This window comes from Lissotriton vulgaris, chromosome 9 (genome assembly GCF_964263255.1).
Source record: "Lissotriton vulgaris chromosome 9, aLisVul1.2, whole genome shotgun sequence".
In the NCBI taxonomy this organism is placed as follows: Eukaryota; Metazoa; Chordata; class Amphibia; order Caudata; family Salamandridae; genus Lissotriton; species Lissotriton vulgaris.
Window position 1 is genome coordinate 819,582,836 of NC_141697.1, and position 26,209 is coordinate 819,609,044.

Below are 26,209 nucleotides of genomic sequence, written 5' to 3' on the forward strand. Positions count from 1 at the left end.
GCTGACTTCTGAATGACCTGGCCGAACTGACTCCCTTGCCCGAGGCTGACCTCGCTGAGCCAGTTCCTTGTTAAGCAGCTGGTCAGATAAAGATCAAAGAGCAGGACATGCCGAAGTTTACAGTACACTGCACCCACTTTTCTATCTTGCTTCCAATCTGTTTCTGCTCCTTCCTTTACGACATAATTACTGATTTGGGTTGAGGTTTTATGATGGGTTTGTCCGGCCTGATCGAACAAGAAATTGGAACGTGCTTGGTCATTTCTGGTGGGCTGGACAACGGAAAGTGGGATTGTCGTTATACGATATGTTTGAAATGTCACCATGTGATTGGCTAGTTTGTATGTAATTGATGCTACTTTGGAATGTAATTTTTGGCATAAAAGACCATGCTCCGCTCATTGAATTTGTGCAGTCTCTAGCGAACCACCCGTGTTGTGCTTCGTAGACCTCTGTTCCTGGTTGCAGCCAATAAACTTTGGTCTTTGACGTCATCAAGAAGCGTCCCGTGTCTCTGTTTGACAAGGCAGGGGAACTCGAAGGCATCGGGCGTTTTCCCTGACGCCGCTAGGTTCTAAAACCTGGTCCTTCAGAACGCCGTAGTGGAGAAGAAAAAGAGTGATCGAGAAAGATAAACTGAGAAGGAAAAGGAGAGAGAGAGAGAGAGAAAGAGGGAAGGGCAGAAGGTAGTGGGAGTGTTACAAAGGCGAGAGAGAGAAAGAAAGAGAGAGAGCCCGTGGCAGAGGAGAAGGAGACGGAGGGTATCGGAAACAAATGAGGATGCATGGAACAGGTGGGGAGGAGAGAGTGTGAGAGTGAATACTGGAGAGATAGTCCAGCAGTGGAGGTGAGAAGTAACTGGTAGTGGTATGTAGTCACAGGGCTAAGAGAGTGTAACAGAAGAGGAAGCTTCAGTGGAGTGACAGAGGAAGGAGGTGACAGGAAAAAAGGGGCGGGGAAAGGACGCTGTGAAAACACGGAAACAAAATCAGCTCACAGTCACAGCAACAGTAAACTGCAATTATAACATGAACCAATCATTTTTATGGCAGTGTTTGGCATTCTAAATGAGATACCTATGGACTTTCACAGGATGAAGTGTCCCAAAGTGTAGACTGGACATATTCATAACAATAAAAGTAATCTCCGGGGTGATTAAATGTGTGCATGGTTAATAAAAAGTAGGATGGCGGTGATTACAATGCCTTTGAATTCCTTGAAAGAGACAGAGTCCGAATACTTTAAAGATAAATTCAATCATCATCTGAAACCTTTGATGGAAAATGCAGAACAGAACGGAAAGCTTAAAGATGATAATTGGTGTCTACATGGGCTGGGGGGAGGAGAATTGTGAGTCACGGACTGGCGGCCGTGAAAAATGAAGTGAATAATTAGGGGAGGAGAAATGCCAGAGGCCGGCCGAGCGCACGATGGGGGAAGCTTCAGATGCATGTGGGAGGGAGGCTGGCGGCTTGTGGATGCGCTTTTCACGTGCACTGCCCGAAATCCGATCTGCCCGATGGTTTAGCTCTGAGCTCTTTACTCACTATACTGTTGTCCTATTATTCCTTGCGGAATTAATAGGACGAGCCCTAAAAAGGGATGGAATTCCTTAAAAATGTATTCTTCCACTTTCTCAGTGCCATGTCGGATCCTGCCACCACACGAGGGCAAGGTCATAGGTAGGGACTATTTGGACATCACATAATCACTTTACGTCCCCTCCTTGGCCTGACTGAAATATAGAAATACCAAAGTAACGCCTAGTGACTCAGAAAGAAGGCTCCAGGACCCACCAAGGACCTCAAAAAATGCAGCAGGAAAATTATCCATCAACTGTCTGTATTTTAGCAGTGTGACTGCCCTCGCTTTGTTCCTTTAGAACTATGGAGGTGTTTTCTAAACCTTGCCCATTCAAGCAGATTGGAAATGGAATCTACATGGCAGAACAGAGCAGAAATAATTCAGCCACTGATGTTTAAGAAAACTTACCCGGTCTGAGTCCTTTGGATCACCATGAGATTTCCCATCGGGGTTAAAATGGTCCCCACATCTAGGACACAAGTCAGAAAACAGATATCACACTAGGAAACAGCATTCTCATATGTGCAATGATGATGCCGATTCTGACTATAGCCCACCGCTGGCTTCATTTCCAATCTACATAATTTCCATTACTCTTAATACTGCCAAGCTGTGCAGAGGAATATTTGTTCAGTGTTTGATTGTATATTTGCTTTTTTTGTATAACACACTTCCGGCATTGTTAGGACCCAGTAAGCCTATTTTAATAATCGCCAATGGGAAAAACAAAATGCTTTGAGACAGGTCCTGTAGGTAAGAGGGAACATAATTTGGGAAGGTGAACACAGGGTTTCCTGCAAATTCTGGAAGAGTTAAGGTCATAAATTCAAATAATTATCACCAGCCCATATTAAAACACTTAGGGCCAGATGTAGGTATCCAAATACCGGTCGGTAACGGCCGAAAATACCCATTTTCGGCCGTTACCGAACGGTATTTGGATACTGAGATGTAGGGCATTTCAAAATACAGATTCAGTAATTTTACCGAATCGGTAATTTTACCGAATCTGTAAAATTACCGATTCGGTAAAATTACCGATTCGATCAAATTACCGAAACGGTAAAATACCGAATCTGTATTTTGAGATTTAAGTGGCACTGTAAACAGTGCCACAGGGCTTTAAGGATTCGTTATTTACCACCAACTATTAGTTGGTGGTAAATAACGAATACCTGTGTATATGCAAATCTGTGCATGTACACCTGTGCCATGTGGCACACATACAAGCCCTAATATGGGGTGCAACAGGGTGTCAAAGTGACACCCTGCCACCCTTGGAATTTTTTGGTATTTACCGAATCGGTAATTACCGATTCGGTAATTGACATTTATTCCTATTGGCCTACAGGCCCATAGGAATCAATGAAAAATACCGAATCGGTAAATACCGATTCGGTAAATACCGAATCCTACCGATTCGGTATTTTTTACCGAATAATTGCCTACATTGGATTTACCGATTCATGAATACCAAATCGGTAAAATTCGGTATTTATGAATGGGTAAATCCAAATTACCTACATCTAGCCCTTATGGCCCGATGTAGGTAAATCTGCATTTACCACTTCATAAATACCGAATCATACCGAATCGGTATTTATGAAGTGGTAAATTAGAGGGGGGGAGATGTAGGTATTTCAGATTCGGTAAATACCGAATCTGTAAGATACGGTATTTACCGATTCTGTAAATACCGATTCGGTATCCCCCATTGCTTCCTATGGGCCTTGAAGCCCATAGGAATCAATGGGCATTACCGATTCGGTAATTACCGATTCGGTAATTACCGATTTGTGCAAGGGTGCAGGGGGTGTCACTTTGACACCCTCCAGCACCCCAAAAAAAGGCATGTGAGCCATGTGGCACACAGACATGCCCTAAGGGCATGTCTGTCTGTCACATGGCATAGGTGTGCATGCACACATGTGCATGCACACCTGGATTCGGTATTTTAACACCCAGGGCCATATGTAGGTAAATGGCATTTACCGAATCGTAAATACCGAATTTTACCGATTCGGTATTTACAATTCGGTAAATGCCATGTAGGTAATCATTCTGTAAATATTACCGAATCGGTAATATGCGGTAATTACCGAATCGGTATTTACCGATTCGGTAATTGCCATTGATTCCTATGGGCCTTGAGGCCCATAGGAATCAATGGCAATTACCGAATCGGTAAATACCGATTCGGTAATTTTACCGATTTGTCAAGGGGGACAGGGTGCCACTTTGACACCCTGTAGCACCCCTGATTTTGGCTTGTGTGCAATGTGACACACATACATGCCCTTAGGGCATGTATGCGTGCCACATGGCACAGGTGTACATGCACAGATGTGCATGTACACAGAAATTCGTTATTTACCATGCCATTGTATTTCATGGTAAATAACGAATTTCTAAGGGCCTGTGGCACTGTTTCCAGTGCCACCTACATCCCAAAATTCTGATTCTGTACATTTACCGAATCGGTACTTTACCGATTCGGTAAAATTACCGATTCGGTAAATATACAGAATCGGTAATTTTCAGGCCCCCTACATCTGGAATTACGAATACCAGTCGGTAACGGCCGAAATCGGCCGTTACCGACAGGTATTTTCCCACCTACATATGGCCCCCAATTGGATTGGGTGTTAAAATACCGAATCTGAAGGGCCTGTGGGACTGAAAGTAGTCCCACCTACATCCCAAATTTAAAAAATCGGTAAAATTACCGATTCGGTATTTTTGTGATTCGGTAATTTTACCGAATCGGTAAAATACCGAATCGGACAAAAAAAGGTCCCCTACATCTCAGTAGGCCAAATACCGGTCGGAAACGGCCGAAATCGGCCGTTTCCGACCGGTATTTGGTACCTACATCGGGCCCTTATTACTTTCAACATGATTAGTCTCTTCTTTCGCATGACACTAATTAAAAAATATAGCATGCAAACACTGTGAAAATATCACTGTTGTTATTGCAGTCCTGTGCGACCTCATCATTTAAAATAAGAGAACCTAGTTACATTTGCGATATATGAAATTGAACTTGTGGCTGGCTTTTGCTTTTTAGATGCATCTTCTATTGAATTTTCATGTTAGCGTGAATCTCAAATTCGCAGGTATAATTTCAAACATGTAATTTATTCCAATTTGCAGAGAAAAACGTTTGATACAACTACCTAAAACAGCTGAAAAAAAAACAAAACGTGACTTATGGTAACTTAAAAGACTGTAACATCTTGCAAAGTACATATGCATTAGCTTTTTAACAGTAAGTTATTTTCTCATGTATGTATGGGGGTTATCTTTGGGTGCGATGTCTTCTCATTAGGCTTACACTTAAACTGTACCATATGCACCACTGTTACTAGGTCTAAGTCTCGATTTTGATTTGCTGGTGTCTGATACTGAACTGTGACCTCAGAGTGCCATCATATTTATCAGTTGCAGTGTTGTGCAGTGTGTGACTCTTTCCATTTACCTCATATATTTCAATTACTTGTGGACAAGCTCAGTGCTTCAGGAGAATGGGATAAAGAAAAAGATACTTACCATCGTTAACAATATTTCTGGTGGATATATAATATGCATCGTCTTATGAATAGGTGTCCAGATGCGAGAGACCTCGGGAAAAGCTGTCCCTTAGCTATAGCTCTCCGGCATCGCTAGGTGGTGCAATACAGCTTAAGCTGCAACTCTGCATGCCATATGTGCCAACAGCGGGCATTTGGAGCCAGCCAGGAGGCTGCCTTCCTGAACACTGCCGTTTGTTAGGATGCGGGGGGTTGGTGTGGGACTGCAGTCTCAGTTGTCGAAGGTGAGGAAACCTTAGGCAGGCCTGGCTTTTGTCTTCCCTGGTTATGCCTTTAGTTGGACTGATGACAGTCATGTGTAGAAACCTCAAACCTCTTAATGCCATTGTTGTGGGTTCTCCAGGCTGACGACTACTCTGATGGGAGTACAAAGGTTGTGTTTGGGGTACAACTGAAAAGCACACTTAAAAGGGGAATCACCCTAGACAACAAGTAACTTACCTTGGATTCCTCACCTTGTAACTATTCTTATTGGAATCTGGAAACTTTTAGAGCAGTGCTCCTGCGCAGCAGTATGTGGCATCACGCAGTTCAGTGTCGACATCATTCTGCTCCAGAAGTAGCAAGTGGAGCCACATGAAAGCACAGCCCATGCAAGCTGAAGCCAGTTGCTTTATTAGGCTGCCTTGCCCTCTGATGCAGAGCCCAATGAAAGATTGGCAATACCATTGTTCAGATCTCTACACTGGTACCTTTTTAGATAGAAAAAAGTCCAGTTCACAGAACCATGAGGTGGAGGGTCAGAGAGAAATCTGCAGTTATAGTATCCACCAGAAGGATCATTTCTAAAGGTAATTACTTTTTCTTCTGATGGATACACGTAATTGCAGATTTCTCACCTAGTGAACAGATACCATACCAGTAGACCTCAAGGTGGTGGGTCTGTGAATTAGCTCACATAAAGAAATCATGCAGGACCAAGCTGAAAGGGATACACGTTAAACAAGTAAGAACAACGTTTATATCCCACTGTGACATTCCAAAGGGCTTCAGTGGGAATAGATTTTGCAAACCTTTCAAAAATCTCACCACAAGTGATGGTTTAAACAATGAAGGCTGGCCTGCCAAATGCATAAAAAACCAACAGAGCTGACAAGTAGTCTTTAAAAGTGTCCATAGTAAGTCCCTGCTGAGCAAGGGATAAAACAAACAACACAATATGAGGCAACTTGGTCTGCAGCTGGGTCAATCTGGTGAACATCACACCAAACCACAAATATGTCCCAACAACTTCTGCACACCAACGTTGTACAGGGACATCCAAGATGACAACAATGACCTCAGGAGAAAGGTCAAATGAGGTAAGCTGTCACTGCTCAATCTACAAGCATGGTGATTGTTGAACAGGCCACATGAAGGGCTTGCTCCCTCCCCGCATGACAGGGCCCGGACACCGGCTCTCCAGGTGCTACCTACAGAAGCAACCCGCAAACCGTCCCCTACGGGACTCCTGCTCCCGGACATCTCTGTATCACTGGCCCGGGCCACTGTCAGCACCATTGCCCGGCCCGGCCGCCATCTTGGACACTGCACCACGAGGCCGCGTGGCCTCAGCTCGACCCTAACCCTGGGCCTGGCCAGGCCCCGACATCCCGGCACCACCATCCACCCAGGAGGTGAACGGCCCACTTGGCAGGTCAATGGGAGAAAGAAGTGTCGATGGCTCTCCCCCGCCAGGTGCCGATCGCCCCCAGCCTCCCCGGGCGCTGGCTCCACCCCCCTGCTGGGTGTCTGGACTCCCTCATCCCGGACCTCCCGACCTCCAAGTGCGAGGGTCCGGACATCAAAGGGCGCCAGACCTATAACTGGGGCAGCTCCAGAGCAGGAAGACAGTTGTATCCTGGAGTCGAGAGACACCGTGAAGAACTCATCCTTGACGGACTGCTGGCGCTGCCGCAGCCCTGCCTTGTGAACTGTCGTCCTGCCTGCTGGCGCTGCCGCGGCCTTCTGCAACCTTCATCCTCGTTGGACCTGCTGGCGCTGCCGCTGCCTTCTTGCAACCTTCGTCCTCGTCGGGACCTGCTGGCGCTGCCGCGGCCCGTTCCTATCTACGACCACCTCGGGACCTGCTGGCGCTGCCGCGGCCCGTCCTTCTCGAACGCCGAGCTCGAGGATTGTGAGCTACCATCATCGCACCGCAGTACCAGATTGGTAACAAAGACTGTCCTGCTAGCCCTTTTCCTGTCAAGAGACTAGAATTGAGAGGATCCTCGTATCCTGATCTCATTGTACCGTACTACCGTACCTCAAGAATTGCCTATAAAGAACGTTAACCTTATCCTTGTGTGGTGTCCATCTGTGGGGGGGAAGTTACTTGTCTGTACGATCGCTGGAGACGGCCCTCACCGGAGGCCTCTCCCCTTGTCCTCGGCCGACCCTCCCGGTCCCCGTCTAACAGTGATGCAGATAGTACAGGCCCCGGTGCAGCAAACTGGCATCCTGCTGTGACAGAAGTGCCTGCAGGAGAGGCAGCTTGTTTAGAGGACAGATGCTCATGCCCAAGAGTTCTAGATACCTCACTCTCCTTGTCCAGTACAGTGCTACTAGGATGACTTGGGCCCAGTCATGCCTGACATTCTCCAGAACTCTGGATAGAAGAGGCAGCAGCAGGTGTATCCCAAGCTCCACTCTAGGTGGAACGTGTCTAAGTGAGAGATCCTTCTCTCAAGTGCTGACACTAGGCATTCTCGGTAGTGGCAAAAAGATCAAGACTGGGTTCTCCCAATTGATGGAAGACAGCCTGCACCAGTTCTAGTTGTAACTGCCATTTGTGTTCTGCTAACTGTTGGTGGCTGAGTTTGTCCGCCCTGGCGTTTGGAGATCCCGCCAGGTGGTTCACCACCAGAGAAATTTGTGGAGGTCCAGCCCCTTTGCCTCTTTTTACAGGACTCAAGACTTCACCCGACCTGCTTGTTGCAGTACCACATGGTGGTGGTGTTTTTTGGTGAGCACCTGCACCAGCCTTTCACTGATGGTGGGTAGAAGGCCTTAAACAAATCACCCTCAACTCCAACAAATTGATGTGGAGTTGAGCTTCCACCGGAGACCAGAGACCTCTAACCAGATGGCCTTCCTAACCAGAACCGATGCATCGGTCAATACTGTAAAATCTGGGTGGGGTAAGGAAATGGGTCTACCACTGACCCAATTGCAATCCAGCTGCAATCACTGTAGGCCTTTTGCAGTCTCCTCCGACATTGGGAAACAATTCAACAGATTCTCCTGGTGCTGTGCCTACTTGGACTTCAGGCCCCACTGCAGAGTCTGCATATGACATCTGGCATTTTGCACCAACAGGATAAAGGAAGTCGACAATCCCAGCAGCCTCAAAGTCAGTCACACTGAATCTGCCAGAACAGTGGCTAAAACATTGGGATCATAGCCCAAGTGTCTAGGATTCTTCACCCCGGGGGAAAGCACAAAACCGCACTAAATCTAGAATTGCTCAGTTGAACTGGAGCATCTGCAAAGGAATCAGGTGTGACTTTGGCACAATGATAGTGAATGCCAACAATGTTAGGAGGTTTGCGGTCGTCTAAAGGTGGTTGAAACTGCCTGGGGCAAGTATGCCTATAACAGTCATCGAGTTAGGGGAAAACTTGTACCACTGACCTCTGAAGAGGTGATGTGCGACCACTGCCATCCCTTTCATGAACACCCAAAGAAGCATTGTGAACTGAAAATGCTAATAGCCCACTGTGAACTGTAGGTAGTGCCTGTAGAACAGAGATATGGAAATAAGTGTCCTTAAGGTCCAACACCACCATCCAGTTTCTGTGGTCTAAAGCAGACAGCAAATGGGCAAGTGTGAGCATTTTCAATTGGTCACTCCGCAGGAAGCCTCTGTCCTTTGGCACAATAAATTAGCAGAAGTAACACCTAGTTTTTCACTTCAGAGGCCAGAACCCTGTCAATGCCTCTTGACCAAAAGGACCTGCACTTCCTGCTTTAAAATGGACGTGTGGTCCTCCGTTTGCTATCCTAATGGTGATGGAAGGTGCAGCAGTGTAAAAAGAAACAGGAGGACAAAGCCCGGCTGACAATTTGGATGACCCACTTCTCTGATGTAATGGCTCGCTACCCTTGGAGGTATTAGAAATCCCTACCAAGGCATCAAAACAAGTGAAATTGCTGATGGAACTGTCATATGGGGCCTACAGGCCAAAGGAATCGGCTGTGGCTCTGCTTTCTTTAAAAAGTTTCAGGGCAGAGCTGACTTTCGTGCCAAAAGGGAGACAGAGATAAATGGAATGTCTATCAGAGATGCTTGGACTCTAGAGAAGGCCATAGACCTGATCAAAGCATGGCCCCAAAGTGGCATATTCAAACCCATCGTCTGACCTAAACATTCGGTCGTGTCCATTCCAAAGAGAATCCCAAATTTAGCTTTGTTATGGTGATCCTGGATAACTTCGGTAGGGATGTCCAGGGGTCGTCCGGACTTACCAGTAAATACCATGTTCCATAGTGCATCAGAATAGTCGCCTGGAACTATCTTGCATTTACTAAGCATAGAACAAGGCTCGAAGAGGAAAAGATACGCTTGCTAAATGTCAGTTCTTTTAGACTCACGATCAGGTGAGGTGGTGGAGAAGACGTTGGGGTTTACCTTACTGGTGGACGCCTGCACCAAGAAGCACTCTGGTGTAGGATGTTGTGTAAGAAGGTCAGGGTAGCATGGTGTTGGTCGATGGCATCAGGCAACATGCAAATTAACTGGTGATCCTGAACATTGTTTTGCTCAAGTGCCCAAAAGGGTATCAATGGGGGCTTCATTAAGTACTAATAGAGGTTCTGTAGGCCCTTGCCTAGGCTAGAGTACATCTGTCAGGACAATAGTCTTCATCCCAATAGTAGGGAGTTGTAGATCTAGTTCTTCTGCTGCCCTCTGCTTAATAGAGAAGGAGATGCTTTCTTCAGTGGTAGGGCTGGGGCGAGAAACATGGCCAGTATCTGGAGAAGTTTGCAGGGCACTTGCATCTTGAGGTTCCTCATACCAGTTTTCCTGATAATATTAAAAGACAAAATTATCCTCTTCCGCAAAATTGTCATTGCCTGAATTGGTATCGAACTGATTGTGCAAAGTCAAAGCCCTAACACATAATAAAGGCAAGGTATCAGAATCAGATACCTTGCCTTTATTGCCTGGCTGTACTCAGTGGGAGCAGAGCATGGCCTCGGACCAGGTAACTTGGATTCTGCTCAGAGCTAAAGGTGCAACGGGCTGCGTCTCCTCCTCCAGTCAGCGGCACTGGCACTGATGTGAAGGGAACTGGTGCAGTGGGTGGCACAAGAATCGAAGTCGGCACCATAAGCAGTGCTGAACCCAAAACGTGTTCAGGGGGCACAGATGACTCAAAAGGAGAACCTGCTGGCAGCAGTCCACCTGGAGGCCCCTGGGAATCCTTGGGGCCAGAAAACGCATCAGTTTGAACCAGTAAAATGCTGTAAATGCACAGCATGGCCTTCTTAAAAGCCTCCACATGGTGTAACATTGCCCATATGGTGCATCGAGACTCTGCTCCGATGGAGAGTCGGAGCGCGACCAGGTGGCAAGTTGATGCCCTCGTGCCATCTCTGGAGTTTGTGAATGGTGGGAAGGGGTAATTTCCTGCTTCAACTTCTTTCTTCTTGGACTTGCTCAAACTGCGATGATGATCTGCCATGAGAATGGGACCTTCCTTTTGTATTCGACCGGTCACGGCGTGAAATCTGTCGATGCTTTCTGACATAAAGCTTCCCCTTGCAGTCCCGATTGACCTTTGGATTCAGCTCGGTGCAGTGGTCACAGGCCCTGGAATCGTGCGCCGACTTCAGAAACCATAGACCCGCTTCATGAGGGACTGTCACAGACAACTGTTTGTTAAAGTTCCTACAAAGCTTGAACACTTGTCATAGCAGGAGACTTTTTCCCTTACACGTTGGAATTTTCTTTTGCAAAAAGGGTTTTGAAAAACCAAGGACCAGCTCTGGATCTGCATTTGAAGGCGTGGAAAGAATGGAACTGACGTCAGCTTGCAAGGGTAGCTGATGGACAGGAGTTCTGCTCTAAAAGTTTCCGGATCTACGTAGTCTGATGCCTGGGGAATATTGGCAAGGTGTGGAATCTATGGTTAGAAATATCCATCAGAACAATTACTTACATTCGGTCATGCTTTCCCTGGTGGATACTCCAACCACAAATTCCTCATCTTTAAAATATTCCTAGATGCAAGACTGGCCTGGATACATTGTCAAGCAATGATTTACGACATCAGTAGGTCGTGTTGTGCTGATCCACAGTTCTTCACTGCCGTCCCGGAAATAACGAATCAGAGACACTCCCACACACTGAATTCAGTTTCTTCAATATTTCTCCTTCTGCACTCTCAGGCACAAGCAGCTCAGAAAGTATAGATAATAGTGTGCAGATTCCTAACAGGAGGCCTTTTAGATGTTGAAAAGGCCACTCCACAGAACTGGGGGGAGGGAAGTGAGGAATATGCAGCTAGATAGAGTATCCACTAGAAAAAGCATTATTGAAGGTAAGTAACTTGTTCTTCTGAAGGATACTTTTAACTGCAGATTCCTAACCTTTAGAAAGATACCATAGCAGTACCTCCCAAACAAGCATTTGCAATGCAATGGGTCTAGCATTAGGAAAGTATGAGCTATTGGTATTGTAAATGGCACATTTTTTAAATATGTGTTGGCTTTGAAAATATATAAATTAATAGCATTGTTATTCACAAAGCCAATAGCTTACACTTTCCTAATGCAAGTCCTATTGGCTATGGCAATGCTTATTGGTAGCAAGCAAGGACAGTGCTGTTGTGGTGCTGAGTGATGATGTGGTTGGGCTGAGTGGTGTGGTGGTGTCCCAGAGTGATGTGGTGGTGTCCCAGAGTGATGTGGTGGTGTCCCCGAGTGATGTGGTGATGTCCCCGAGTGATGTGGTGATGTCCCCGAGTGATGTGGTGATGTCCCCGAGTGATGTGGTGATGTCCCCGAGTGATGTGGTGATGTCCCCGAGTGATGTGGTGGTGTCCCCGAGTGATGTGGTGGTGTCCCCGAGTGATGTGGTGGTGTCCCCGAGTGATGTGGTGGTGTCCCGAGTGATGTGGTGATGCCCCCGAGTGATGTGGTGGTGCCCCCGAGTGATGTGGTGGTGCCCCCGAGTTATGTGGTGGTGCCTCCGAGTGATGTGGTGGTGTCCCCGAGTTATGTGGTGGTGTCCCTGAGTGATGTAGTGGTGCCCCTGAGTGATGTAGTGGTTCCCCTGAGTGATATGGTGGTGCCCCTGAATGATGTGGGGGTGCCCCCGAGTGATGTGGTGGTGTCTCAGAGTGATGTGGTGGTGTCCAAGAGTGATGTGGTGGTGTCCCTGACTGATGTGGTGGTGTCCTCGAGTGCTGTTGTGGTGTATTAGAGTGATGTGGTGGTGTCCCCGAGTGGTGTGGTGGTGTCCCTGAGTGATTTGGTTGTGCCCCTGAGTGGTGCCCCCAAGTGATGTGGTGGTGCCCCCGAGTGATGTGGTGGTGTCCCCGAGTAATGTGGTGGTGTCCCCGAGTGATGTGTTACAGGATGATGAGATGAGTACCACTGAGCTGGTTAGTAACGATAATCAGCATGCACAGATAACTTAGTCTTTCTTTATTTAAAGGGTGATGAAACGAGAAGCATTGATGTAGGTAGCAACACCCTTGGCACGGCCACTGAACCGAAGGCTGTGATTGGTCAGGACCGTCGGGATGCTAGCACTCACTACTTTTTTTTATTCTATGAAAGCAAAGCATGCAGGTCGGATATGTAGCGGATGGGATAGTTTCCCTGTTTCTACATCTGTGTTTGGGCGAGAGTAGGGGCGGACATTGATGGCCTTGTTGCTGACATTCTGTGGGGTGTTAACCACTGTTAATGGCCCTTCCCCAAAACATGCGTTCTCTTCTTAAGCTTGGAGTGGAGGGGTCCTAACGTCAAGGTGATCAGTTAATTCTTCCTCGCAGGGCATTAACCAGTTAGCGCTTTGAGCTTCGAGAGAAAAATAGGTTCATTTTTGGCTGTATAAAGAGTTCATATTATAGTAGGAACTTATTTACAGTAACAAAGTCGGCTTCCTTAAACTTAGAGCAGTCTGCAAACACATGGTGGATTATCTGGCGACAGTGCACGTACAAGAGGTGGGCGGGGTTTAGTGGACGTGCTGAGCCTGGTGTAAAACTGCTGATTCACTAGGCACTCTGTAGGCACTGGAAGCAGACGCCGGATAGTGACTGTTTGATAGATGAATTGGGAAACTTGAGCTTTAATCCCGGCATGGTGCGCCGCACACTGTGTGATACTGGGCACATTCTTTAACGCTTCGGTTCCGCTCTTTGCCAAGGAACAATAGCTCTTCGAAACGGGTGCGAATCTGGTGATTAGTGCTAGATGCCGTTTACTGCTGGATCGTATGTCATTCCCAACTTCTTAAAATGTGGCCCAGCGGTTATTATATGTAAACTAACCGAACGAGGCAAGTCCTAGCTCTACTGCTTGTAACCCTAAACTTGCTGTGTGAACTTAGGCACATTGTTAGAACGTAAAGGCTTTGAGCCAGTCTTTGTAACAATATTACCCGACTCAAGGGTGCTAGGTTATCCCATTTCGCAGGCCCCACAGGTATGCCTGACGAAGGTGTGTTGTATGCAAGCTCTCTCTCATGTGCACAATCTCCTGGTCGCATCATTAGCACGACTTAAGCAGTGACTTCCCTCGTATGAGTCATGTTATTTTTGTAATAAAAATACGCTTTTATATAACACTGTTATCAGCCCCCAAATAGGTTCCTTGTTAATATGCCCCTCTATTTAAACAAGCTCTTGGCATTGCTGTGGGGCGGGGGGAGGAGAAATGTGAGACACGGCCTGGCGGCCGTAAAGTGTGAAGCAGTGGGCGGGGGAGCGGATCCCTTTGAAGCTTTCGGAGGCAGGAGCAAATGGTAATAAAAAGTCTGTGGGGGAAAAGCGCGTGCTTGTGTTCACGTGAACTGTTTGAAATCCACCCGATGGTTTGAGGACTTATTTTGCCCACTAAAATTCTCCCCTATCCATTCCTTGCGGAATGGGATAGGCGAGACCTAAAAAGGGAAGGGCCTTGATTACGTACTCAGGCAAGACTGAGACAGCTAAATGTCCCTCACATCATATTTGATTGTCAAGGTAGTAGTATTTCATTAGCGTTTGCACCAACACAAACGTCACAGTGTGGCAGATGTCTGAATCATGTGCACCACGTACCAGTACAAAGGTGGTTACTTAGGCCCTGGGGGAATGACCTCACAGCCTTTCAGGGACTATTTCTTGGGCTGTGTATAACAGATTTACAATCAGAGGACTATCAACCGTGACAAGGTCCTTTTCTGCACTATCATCCCTTTCTTCACTCCAGGAAACCCAAAAAAGCAGACTGTCGCCTCACCTCAACCCTCGAAAGAGGAGGAGGGTAGCTGGATTAGAGGGCAAATGCTTAATCTCAGAAGCTCCGAGTACCATCCTCTCTTAGAACAATACGGGGTTATTCAGGTGATTTGGGCCTGATCTGTCCTGGTTTCCCTCAGAATCCAAAGCAGGAGAGGGCGTGATTTGAGCTTTGTGTCCCATTTCAGCCAAAACACAAGAGCTTTGGAGGGAACTCCAACAAGCATAAGTTTTGACACTGTGCGTACACAGCATATATGTGACATCAGGGAATAAATCTAGCCAGGTTGCACCCCAGTAGTTGAAGATGCACTGCTTCACTTCTGGGTGAAAACACCACTTGTTTTCCACTAGATGACATCTGCTCAGCTAGTCCACTCTCCATTGCACAGGGTCCAGGCACCCACATTTTCCTGTTCATCGCAATACCACATGGCGGTTGTGTTATCCATGAGGACCTTAACCAGTCTCCCCTTTATTGAATTGAGAAAGGCTTTTACTCACAGACGGATCATTCAGAACTCCAGAAGATTTATGTTGAGCTGCTTCTCTATTGTAGTCCAGAGGCCTCTGATCTCCACCTCTCCTAGATGACTCCCCCCAATTCAGCGGTAAAGAGTGTGTATTAACCCTCTTTGAGATGCTTGGGGATACGTGTGTACCGTGACAGGGAGGAGAATCTCTTTGAGGGGAACATTATCAGAGCCACCACAGCCATTGAGTCGCAAATGGGCTTTTGGGGGACCTTCCCATTGGCCGTCTCGGGTAGGGTTACCCTCAAAAAGACGGTGATCTTCCCTCGCCTCCTTTATTACTTCGCTACCCTGCCTATTTACATTTGGCCCCCATACTTTTGTAAGTGGGAAAGGACAATCAGGGATTTCATTTGAGGGGCATGGAGACATAGAGTCTCTTTGAGGAAACTATATTTGTCAACAGGGCAGGGAGGGCTAGCAGTACCCAATTTCGCACACTATTATCTAGCCACACACCTGCAGTGAATAGCCAGATGGCTGTATACCCAACACCTGACAGATTCGGCCTCTTTACAAACTCCAATATCACTCCATGCCCTGCTTAGTGCATTTCATCCATGTGCTAAACCTGGGGACCTGGGGTCACTATTGCCCAATATAACATATAAATGCTACAGCAGATGCCTATTTCTCACTAGAGGCACTATAATATACGCTACAGCCATATCCATACTGGGGGCGCCCCTGGGCAGCACATCCACCACAGCAGCTGAGCTGCGTAGCTGAGACACGGCGGGGTGTTTAAGACAAACTCCAATATCACTCCATGCCCTGCTTAGTGCATTCCATCCATGTGTGAAACCTGGGGACCAGGGGTCACTATTGCCCAATATAACATATAAATGCTACAGCAGATGCCTATTTCTCACTAGAGGCACTATATTATACACCCCATCCATCCCCTTAATGGGGGCGCCGCGGGGCAGCACATATACCACAGCAGCTGAGCTCCATAGCTGAGACACGGCGGGTGTTCAAGACACAGGGGACCTTCTTCTTGATAGCTCCCTCATCCCGTACTCGGAGCTTATGTCTGAGGAAAATATGCAGCCTGGACAATTCCTACTACATCATCAGCTCATAGCCTCTCAGTCGTCTAAGTGGGGAAACCTGGCTTCAGAACCGCCCATGCCTCACACGATACAATACCTGCATGTGAAAGGGGATGGGAGACATCTGACTCGCTGGTTCGCGTCTTCATTACGACAGCCCACGGCAATTGATCTGACCCCCCTGAGACAGCACTGGGAGGACGATCTGGGGCATACTTTCATGGACAAGGAGTGGGTGACTACTTTGGAGGGGCCGACATACGTACCTCCTAATCAACGATTCAAACAGATTCAATACTTCATACTACACTGGGCATATCTCGCCACAGCCCAGATTAACAAGTATTTTCACCTAACAGACACGGCCTGCCCCAGATGCCGCTTACCGGACGCAGACATACTATATGTATTATGGCATTGCCCTGCTCTAGGCGAATACTGGTCTAGCATAGCAGCCACACTGGCCACCAGCACAGGATGCAACATTCCCTTCCGGTGGGAGACATACATTTTGCACCTCTTTAGTAGAAGCAAGAAGAACAGACTTTCCTTCCGATTTTTAGACTTGGGCACGGTAACCGCAAAATGCTTGATTGCCAATAGATGGAAGTCCTCGATAGCTCCCCACACAATACCTTGGCAACGATCACTGCTTAACTGGGCTAGGGCAGAAGGGGTCGCTTTATGTAGAGAAGATCAGCTAGGGCTGGGCAAGTTTCCCTTGGCTAGTAACTGGGATGCAATAGTAGCAGACTTACAGGGTCTAGTGACAGTCGCGGAGGAAGCACAGACTGAGACGCAACACCAGACCATCCAACACTTAGGCTCAACTGGTGCACATGTACAAGCCCTTAAGGGACAATGCCCTACTGACATAGGCTAGGCATCGCCATCATGGGATTCATAAGCAGCTACCACTGACATGGTTCTCCCTGGACACTATACCAGGCAACAGATCTCAGGCAATCTCCCAACCCCTGATTATTTTGATTTTCCCCCATTTTGTTGTAGCCTAATTCTACAGTTTGACAAGTGGGGCATCATGCTCAGCTGATAGGCGCACTGGATACTGCAACATCTCACTCAAATGATTTTACTACCGCAATGATGTTCGCTAAGTAATAATCTAAGCTGCCACAACCGCAGGTTACTACTGTATCATTGTACTCTGTATCATGAGCTGTAATAACCTAATGCTATAATGATATATGATGCCACTGCACTAATGTTCTTGTTTGGAATGTTTATGCAAATAGAAAAGAAAAAAAAAGTGTCAATAAAAAGATTTAAACAAAACAAAGTCTGTCACAACAACCCTGAACTGTGGTTTGGGATCGTAAGGCAGCTTGCCACAGGTCAGATTAATGCTCGTTAGCCAGCATTTCAGATGCATCTCTTGTGTGATGTGAATGGAGCTGCAGAGGTGGCCATGAGGCTGGGCCCACTGAGGGCTGAGGTTCTGCTGCAGATCCACATTTATACCATCTGGCGTTTGGAATTAGGATGATGCACAAGGCTACGAGTGAAAGAGGCCTCACAAAATTCCTCCCCGAGACCCAGGCCTGAACCTGACACATGAACCTGAAACAACAGGATCATATCCTAAAGATTCACGTTTTGCTGCAGCAGTGAGAAGGCCTTGAATGCCACTGGGTCCTGGAGAGCCCCAATAAAAAGAATCCTCTATGTGAGACTTAGGTGAGACTTTGGCTTGTTGATAGTACACACCCATGATGTAAAGAGATCCACACTGTACCACGTGTGAGGGAGTTCTACTGGAAAATTTCTCTGGATTAGGTCTGGCATCTGGGAGCATTCTAAGGTGAGGAGTCTGAAGTTAGAAGTACCCATCAGAACCAGTTCTACATTTCCAAACAGTGGATCTATATCTTCTGCCTCACTTTTGTGTATTAAAGTGGGGCCTCACTACCCCACTTGTCCAAGTCCTCCATAGCCAAGAAAGTAATCTGCACAGTAATTCGAGTACTTAGAGGGGGACTGTGCAACCAAAGCTGGTGTGTCTGACAGCTAGTATTTCAGAGGTGAGAAGACATCATTTGAAGTATGGATCTCATACTGAATCAGCTGTATGCCTGTCCTATAGTGCCTATAAGCCTGTCTGCTTGTTTAGCAAGGAAAGGATCCTGCCAGTCCTGAAGGATAGTGTCTAAAAAAGAGCAATGTACCTGTCTGTGGGGAATCCACAACAGAACTGTTGAAGAGCCACTTGCTGGTCATGAGCGGGCCCGCAGTCTCTCTGTGTCAGTTTCTAGTGGAAACTGCATATCCATGTCTGCAATTTCCAAGGTCCAGCTGAGGCTGAGGCTGAGGCTGTGACTGTGATCAGCCTGTGTAAGGCCACAACTGCCAGCTGAGGATCATCCTGTGAATGGTTGCAACTGCAGTATTATGACCATCCTGTACATGGCGGAGACATACTGAGTGACCAGACGCTGGGAGAGGGTAGGTGCTTAAGAGCCGGTACCCGACACAACCCCAAAAGGGTGCGGGCAGCCAGTGGTGACCAGCCTTGGGAGACTGTTCCGATATCTTGTGAGGGTACCTTCCTCGCTTGGGCATATCTACAAATCGAGATTGCAGAACACATAAAAGGGCGATTAACCCTGCAGTCAATCCAAGTCACCTCTCACCCATGTGGGTTACCACCTTTATTCTGGAACTCCTTTCTTTTTAGACGTGCACATTCACATCATCAGTTAGATCCTGAAGAAACGCCATTGATCATTCAGACTCCCAAGGCGTGAAACATGTCGACCTTTTGTTTAGTTATACGGGCACCTCGGGCCTCATAGTAATTCACCAACCTTCTGGTTTTTTAACCTACCAGGGGCACCACACTACTAAAGAATTCACCAGTGGATACCCTTAGGTAGTTTTATTTACCCCTGCACGCACCTCACCACTTTTTTCTCCTGATCCATCCCACACACCCGCACTCACCAAACGGCTTTTCTCTTAAAAGATCTCAGTTAAATCGGGCATTACAGCTCCAGCCCGACGAGGAGCAAGAGCCCGATTACGAAGCATGACATCCTTCGGGGTGTGTGAGGGCAACTAGGAGGCAAGCCTTGGCCCTCCCCTTTGGGAATGGATCCTTGATACTGGGGATGAACCTCTGCCTCTCTCTTTTTCATCTTCCTCTTCTCATGTTTTCTACTCTACAGCTTTCTTCTTTTTTGGACTGGGTGACACCTTGCACCCTCCACATGGAAAAGTGTCCCTTGTGATTTAATAGTCATTTGTGGAGCACGGACACTGGAACTGAACGAGCTCCTTGTCCCCCTTCTTATTTTGTTGACTCACCGGGCTGAAACTGCCCCAGGCCTGTGCAGGGCTGCAGCTACCGAAGTCATGACCAGCCTTAGGTGGCTGCGTCTGCTGAAGTGTCACATGGCCCTTTCCGGGCCCCAACGAGGACCTGTTAGCCCTATTGTGGACCTAGTACCAAAAACAGAAGCCAGATGCACTCTCCGTGCATCCTGTCAGGGCTGCACGAAGCCAGAGCTGCCTTATCCACTGCTGCCACCAAGGACCTGGAAAGGGCGAACTTCTGACTGGTTTCAGTACACATATATGGAGGTGATCAATCTGCACCGAAGTTATATTTATTCCACTAATCCATTTACCTTGAGGAAAAGGGACGATCCAGAACAAGGAGAGTGCATGGACAGGCAAGAAGGCAAGAAGCGAGCATGAGAAGGCACAGACCTGATCTGAATAGTGCACGGAAAAACTGCATTTTCTTCTGTTGAAAATAGTGTTTAGAATTGGTTTCTAGGGTGTAGTAAATTAAGAAAGAATTATTTTACAGCAAAGCACGTAGTTGGAAATTTCTTTGCTGATTTGTTAACAGAGTGTTGAGCTCTGTGCTTGAATATTCCAACACTACTTTCTGGAGAAGCCTTTAACTGCTTGTCATCGCTACCACTGACAGTCAAGTGTGGATGAGGTTGTACTTGGCCTAGTTTGAAGAGCCATACTAGGAAGAACCCCAAAACATCAGAGGCAAAAACCTCAACCCGCATGGTTTAGGTCCAGTTGCCCCATCTAACGGAATCTGACATGAGACAGTAAGACTAAAGGATCATGAAGGCATCCCCACAGAACCATTCAGATAGAAGTGTATGGCACAAAACTGAGAGCACTTCCTGCTCTGGGCCATGGCAAGAAGTTCCAGCTATGGACACAGCAATCAGGAAAAGAAAACCTCCATCACATTGGGTTGTAGTTCCTTTTTTGTGGTTCTCCAGTGGGAGACAACAGAGTTTTCACTTCCACGATGATGACGCCTGCAAGGTGAGAATCTACCGGGAAAATTATTTCTCTCACACTTGTTACCACAAATGAATCACCTTCCAGAACAGTGTTCACAACCTCACACTGCCCTGTATATGAATATAATGAATGGCAGTGGTGTTGTCCACCAGAATAAGAATGGTTCACCCTAAGATGGAAGGGAAGAATGCCTTTGTGGCAAAGGAGACCGTTCACAGCTCCAGCACATTTATTTGTGAATGCTCCTATAATTCAGACCAATGGCTACGCACTGTTATATAGCCCAGATTGGAACCCCCAGGTTAGCAGAGGCATCTTTGTCAACTATTGTCTGCACTTTAGGGCTAAAGGGACAATCCACCTAAAGACTGGAGGTGACCATCTACCAGTGCAGATCGAGATGGACTGAATTGAAAAGCTCAAACCGAGGCAAGGGGCTACCTTGGTATTGGAGTAACTGCTTTCTTTGGCACCACTCAAGTGTGCTCTTCAGCCTTTATGGCATGTGGCACCCATAAAATGCAGGAGGCCATGAAGCCACATTATGCGCATAACTGAGATCCGTGTCTGGGTCATAAACATCAGAACGAATTCCGAAATATCCGCAATCGTCTGAGGTGGAGGAAATGCCTTCATGCAGGTCATGTCTAGCACTTCTCCTATCTAGATTAGCCAGTGAGGGGGACTGGGATGAGATTTTTGGGTACTGATAGTAAAGTCCAAGTCATGGATGAGAGCTGTAAAGTGCTGAACGTGTTCTTCGATTACCGTCAGGGAGTTCTGTTTTATCAACCAGATGTCCAAGTATGGGAATATGTGAACTGACCATCACAGAGAAACTGCCACAGCTGCAGCACTTTGTAAAGAAGCATTGTGCAGTCATCAGCCCACATTGTATAACCATGAACCAATAGTGCTGGGAACCCATAGTAAACCTAAGGTAACGCTTGTGAGATAGGAGTATCAGTGGATGGAAATAGGAATGCTGGAGATCCGAAACATCAGGTCATCCAATCCCCTACATTTAGGAGCTTGGCTCAGGGACAGCATCTTGAACTTGTCCTGAAGAATGAACAGGTCCAAGAGGCCAAGGTTGAGGACTGTTCTCAGACTTCTGCCCTACCTGGGAATGGGAACAAGGAATTAAAGGGAATAGAATTCGGTGTAATTTTTTTCCAGAGGCATAACCTCAATTGACATAAACTCATACGGTCCGAGTCCATTTTTGAATAGGCCTCAACACAATCTTGGTTACTGTTAAACAAGAAGAGGAGTTGGCCTAACGGCTAGGACGCTTGTTAGACTTGGCATCTTTAGGAATGTGTTTCCCCAAAGTTTTTGCTTTCTGCCCTCCCGGTTTTGATCCTGGTTTTGCTGGTATAACGTTTCTGCACTCTTTTCACACTGCTGATCAGTAGTAAGGCGCGGGTGCTCCTGTGATAAATTGTGTTATGATTGGAGGTGCGACTCACTTGTCAGCCCGAAGTATCGGGCACTGCAAGTGCCGGGGCCTGTGAGTTCGCCGCTGCTCGTGGGCCCGCAGCACAGATTGTGCCACCCACGTACATAGCTCGAACAAGGTGTAAGTGAATGAAGTTTGGTATGCCTGAACTCAGCGTCCTAAGACATAGCCTTTAGCAAGGGTGCCCTTTTCATTCTGAGTTCATAAAGGCCACTTTTAAAAAGTGGGTATTACGTTGCTTGGTCATCCCGTGTGCCTCTGCTGGAAAGGGGATTTCCTGTCTAGTTTTTGGGACGACAGATTGCTGGGGAGCGGGGTGGCTCCTGATAGTCTAGGTAGATCAGGAAAGGGCTCAACAGACCTGGATTGTGATGGGGGAAGAGGGAGAGCGTCTCCTTGCACCTCAAAGGGCCTGGTCAGCCTCTGATAAAGCCGTCTCCACCTCCCGCCAGGAATTCACACCAGAGACGGTCCAACTGGTTCTGGACGGACATAGACATCCTCTGCCTGATAGATCTAAGGATTTTTGGATACAAATGCTGGGGCCCAGACCACTGAACTTTAGAACTCATCTGGATCAAGAAGACTGCCAAGAAGAAGCGCTGAAGAAGCTGCGAAAGGAATGACTGCCTTGCTGGGTGCTTTGCTGGACTGACCTGCAGTGGCTGCTTTTGTCTTACACAGTGAAAGGCCTAGACTGGACTTTCTGCAACAGAAGTGGTGAGACTCTCCAAGGGCTTGAAGTACAGCTTTCCCCCTGTTCACGAAGTCTCAGGAACAACAAAGACTTCAGGTTATTCGACCCACAGCCCTGGGGACTGTGTGTTTTGTGCTGCACCCCGAAGAACGCCCCTAGACTAAGTCTACGACGACTCTGCCGACCCCGTGTCCTGAAGGCACCACAGAAGGTACCACCGCAACGCGACCCTGGCCCCACCGACAACGCCATCACCGAGCTGCTGCTCACACCGCGACCGTGTGGCCCCGCACTCCGCACCAACTTGCTTCACGCCAAAGCTTTGGCACCGCAGAGGGCACCGCCGCAACGTGACCCTGGTCTACCAACGATGCCTGTTGACGCAGCGACCGAGCCGCTGCTCGCATCGCAACCTGTGGGCACCACACTCTGCATTGCCACGCTACACGACAACGCAGTGGCTGTCCTGACGCCCCCAATTCCCGCCAAAATCGATGCCGCTGCCTGCACCGTGGTTCAGGGGCAGCTCTCGTGAGTTAACACGACGCACCGCCCTCATCCCACACCACAGCCTTGGCTTACCGCCGCTTGCGCCATCGACTCCAGCTCGTCAGCCGACGACAGCGCTTCAGCAACGACAACGCCACTGCCTGCACCGTGACCTGCTAGCACCGTGACGAGCACTGCATCCATCTCGCACCGCGAACCTGGTCTCACCGACTATGCCACCTGATGCCGCCACCGAGCCGCTGTTCGCACCGCGACCTAGGGACACCACCTGCCGCACTGCTGCGCTTCACACCGCAGCCCCCGTCGCCTGTTGGCGCCAGCTCTCCGAATCCCATCGGAAAGGAACTTGACCTGCAACGCGAGTGACTTCAAGGGCCCCATCGCCCTGCATCTCTGAAAGGTACTGTTTGCGAAGCTTCCCGACACTGTAGTTGCCCTGCTACCCTGCGGCCAGCCAGAACTGTTTTTGAATTTGTTGTTCACCTCGCCACAATAGCCCAGGAAGGAGCGATCGACCTTAAGGAACTATTTTTGAAAAGCATATTTTGATAAGTGAAGATTTTGAAGTAAAGTATTGTGGATTATTTTATCGTATTCAGTCTTGTCTTAAGTATATAAAAAATTGGATATTTTTCTAAACTGGTGTGGTGTCATTTTGTAGTGCGTGCACTGTATTACTGTTGGTTATGTGCAAATGCTTTACACACTGCCTCTAAGATAAGCCTGACTGCTCATGCCAGGCTACCAAGGGGGTGAGCAGGGGTTATTTTGGAAGTGTAACTCCCTTATCCTGACTAGAGTGGTGGTTTCTGCCTCACTTTGACGCAAGTCTCAGCTACCGGAAATCCCATTTCTAACAGCGGTCAACCTCGACTCTGGGGAACTGTGTTTGAGTCTCAGCAAAGACGCGGAACATCCTGTGATTCTGCGCAAATCACTTTACCTCCCAATGCCTAACAAACATAAATGTGTCCTCATGAAACGCAACTGGTGCTATCTTAACCGTTCTGATACACAATACCTTCGAGTCAAGTTCGTGCTATATAAAAGTCTGTAAAAAATGTTTTTTAAATTTATTTCCTGAATTATGCTGAATTGTTGTCATGCCTGCCATTGACCAGATCTCATCTGACCTTATCTTTGAAGGACCCATGAAAGTGTCAATTCATTGGGCTAATGACATAGATTTAACACCAGATGAGACATCAGTCTGGGACAAGTGTCTATGTTTTACCATGTCAAGGTCAAATAAGAACAAATACAGACATTTAGCTAAAATAGTGTATTCTGAATTGATGTCCTTTTACTTTATATCTTAATAAGCAAACACCTGGGCTGCACACCGTGATGTACATAATCTATGTCAGACATTAGCTAAAAGTGTCTACTTTTCTTAGAGCAGTGTGTGTGTGATATTGTGAATTACTAAATAGGTTTGTTTCTAGTATCACAGTGTCCCTGATCCTATTGACAGAACTGGTATCAACCCAAAAGAAATATCTCAACTTCTACAAAGAATTGGGTGGAGTTCTGCAGGGCTACAATACCTGCCTTTCACATTCAGCGCTGGTACATTGAGCCGAGTTCACTTCTGTTATCCATCAGTGGTAAAACAAACCTTGTAGAACTATGTCAAAGTTGTAGTTTACACAACACAATAGCTCGAGGGTGAGGACTTCCGCCTCTGAAATCGAGGTATGTGACGGGAGAGCATGCTCTGGTGTAAGGAGAGCTGTCTGGAAGCATGAAAGAAAGAGTAGGACAAGGGATGTGGCTGCAATGAAGGCCTATTTAGACGGGTCCTCACTGAGTTCTTGAGTCGAGCTCCTCCCTCGAAACCTCAACGCAGACAGATATAGGCAGGCAAGGAAGATGGTTCTAGGCTCTGATGCAGCGTCACTTGTGCTCCTTGGCAACTAAGATTTGGCTGTTTTATGCCTGACAACTGCAAGGAAATGGATCCTAAGGATGGGGCTCCCTCAAGAACTACGAACATGATCTAAGTTGGTGCTCGCTGCTTAGCTGCTGCTTTGAGAGAGATCAGCCAAACTGCTTATGACACCTGCCTAGCTGGCCTATAATGGGCTGAGGCTGAGACTAGTCTGCTGCCGTTCAGCTGTAGGATCACAGAGGGAGTTTACTGAGGAGTGCGTAGGGCTAAGGAACCCTGACAGTGCAGCAAAAACCTGGAAGGGTCACTGCTTAGCGTGCAATCTGGGCCTGGTCCCCTCTGAAGAGGAGCTTGACAGTGTGGCAGCAGATCCAGGCAGATCTGCGGAGACTGGATTGATCATGGAGATAGATATCTGTGGCCCAGCTGGAGGGGTAGACAGACAGCCACTGGGAAGGTGAGACTGCTGGTATCCCGAAGGAGGTGAGATAACCGATCTACAATGTACCCTCTGATTGGGTGAAACATCTGTAGCCTACAGGTAATGTGTACTCCACAGATGGTTCTGAAGACTAATACAGAGTAAAGATGGCAATAAACACCCCTATATTTAGAATTGAGCCTGCACTGGAAGACTAAAATAGTGAAAGGAGAGGCTTAAATGAAGCTGCCAAGGACATAACCCTACATGGTCTCTTAGACACTTGGCCAGAAGAGAGTCCCCATTGTTTGCAACAGATGAGGAGTGGACACCAGGAGAGCCTGAAATTAGATGAACAGGTACATAGACCAACCCTATAGACAAAGAGGATTCCCCCAATAGAGATTTCCCAAGTCAGATGGGAATAACTAATTGGGTTAATTGAAAGTTACCATCAGACTACGCACATAACAGGAGGGAATTACTGAGTGAGACTATGTCATCAGTCGCCCCTAAGACACTGAATCCAGAAAATATAAAAGACTTACTGGGAGACCACTGGCAATCAGCCAAAAGACTCCTTACCAGAGCTTCTTCAGACTTAGTGAAAAAGATGGTGGCGTTGGCCCCCAAAGGAAGCATGGAGGCCCTGACAACGAAAGCTGATATCTACCTGTTAATGACTGAATTAAAGAAGGAGATGGTTGCCTTGACACAGTTCTTAACTAAGGCT

At 47.4% G+C, this 26,209-nt stretch overlaps 1 protein-coding gene across 1 annotated transcript in view; it reads right to left on the minus strand.

Annotated features, from left to right (window-relative positions):
• Window positions 1–26,209, minus strand: part of CCS (copper chaperone for superoxide dismutase) — a 682,831-nt gene that overhangs the window by 285,420 nt on the left and 371,202 nt on the right. Inside the window, exon 5 of the mRNA XM_086938555.1 lies at window positions 1,993–2,053. Within this exon, the coding sequence (XP_086794681.1) occupies window positions 1,993–2,053 (61 nt within the window). The remainder of the gene's footprint in view (window positions 1–1,992; window positions 2,054–26,209) is intronic.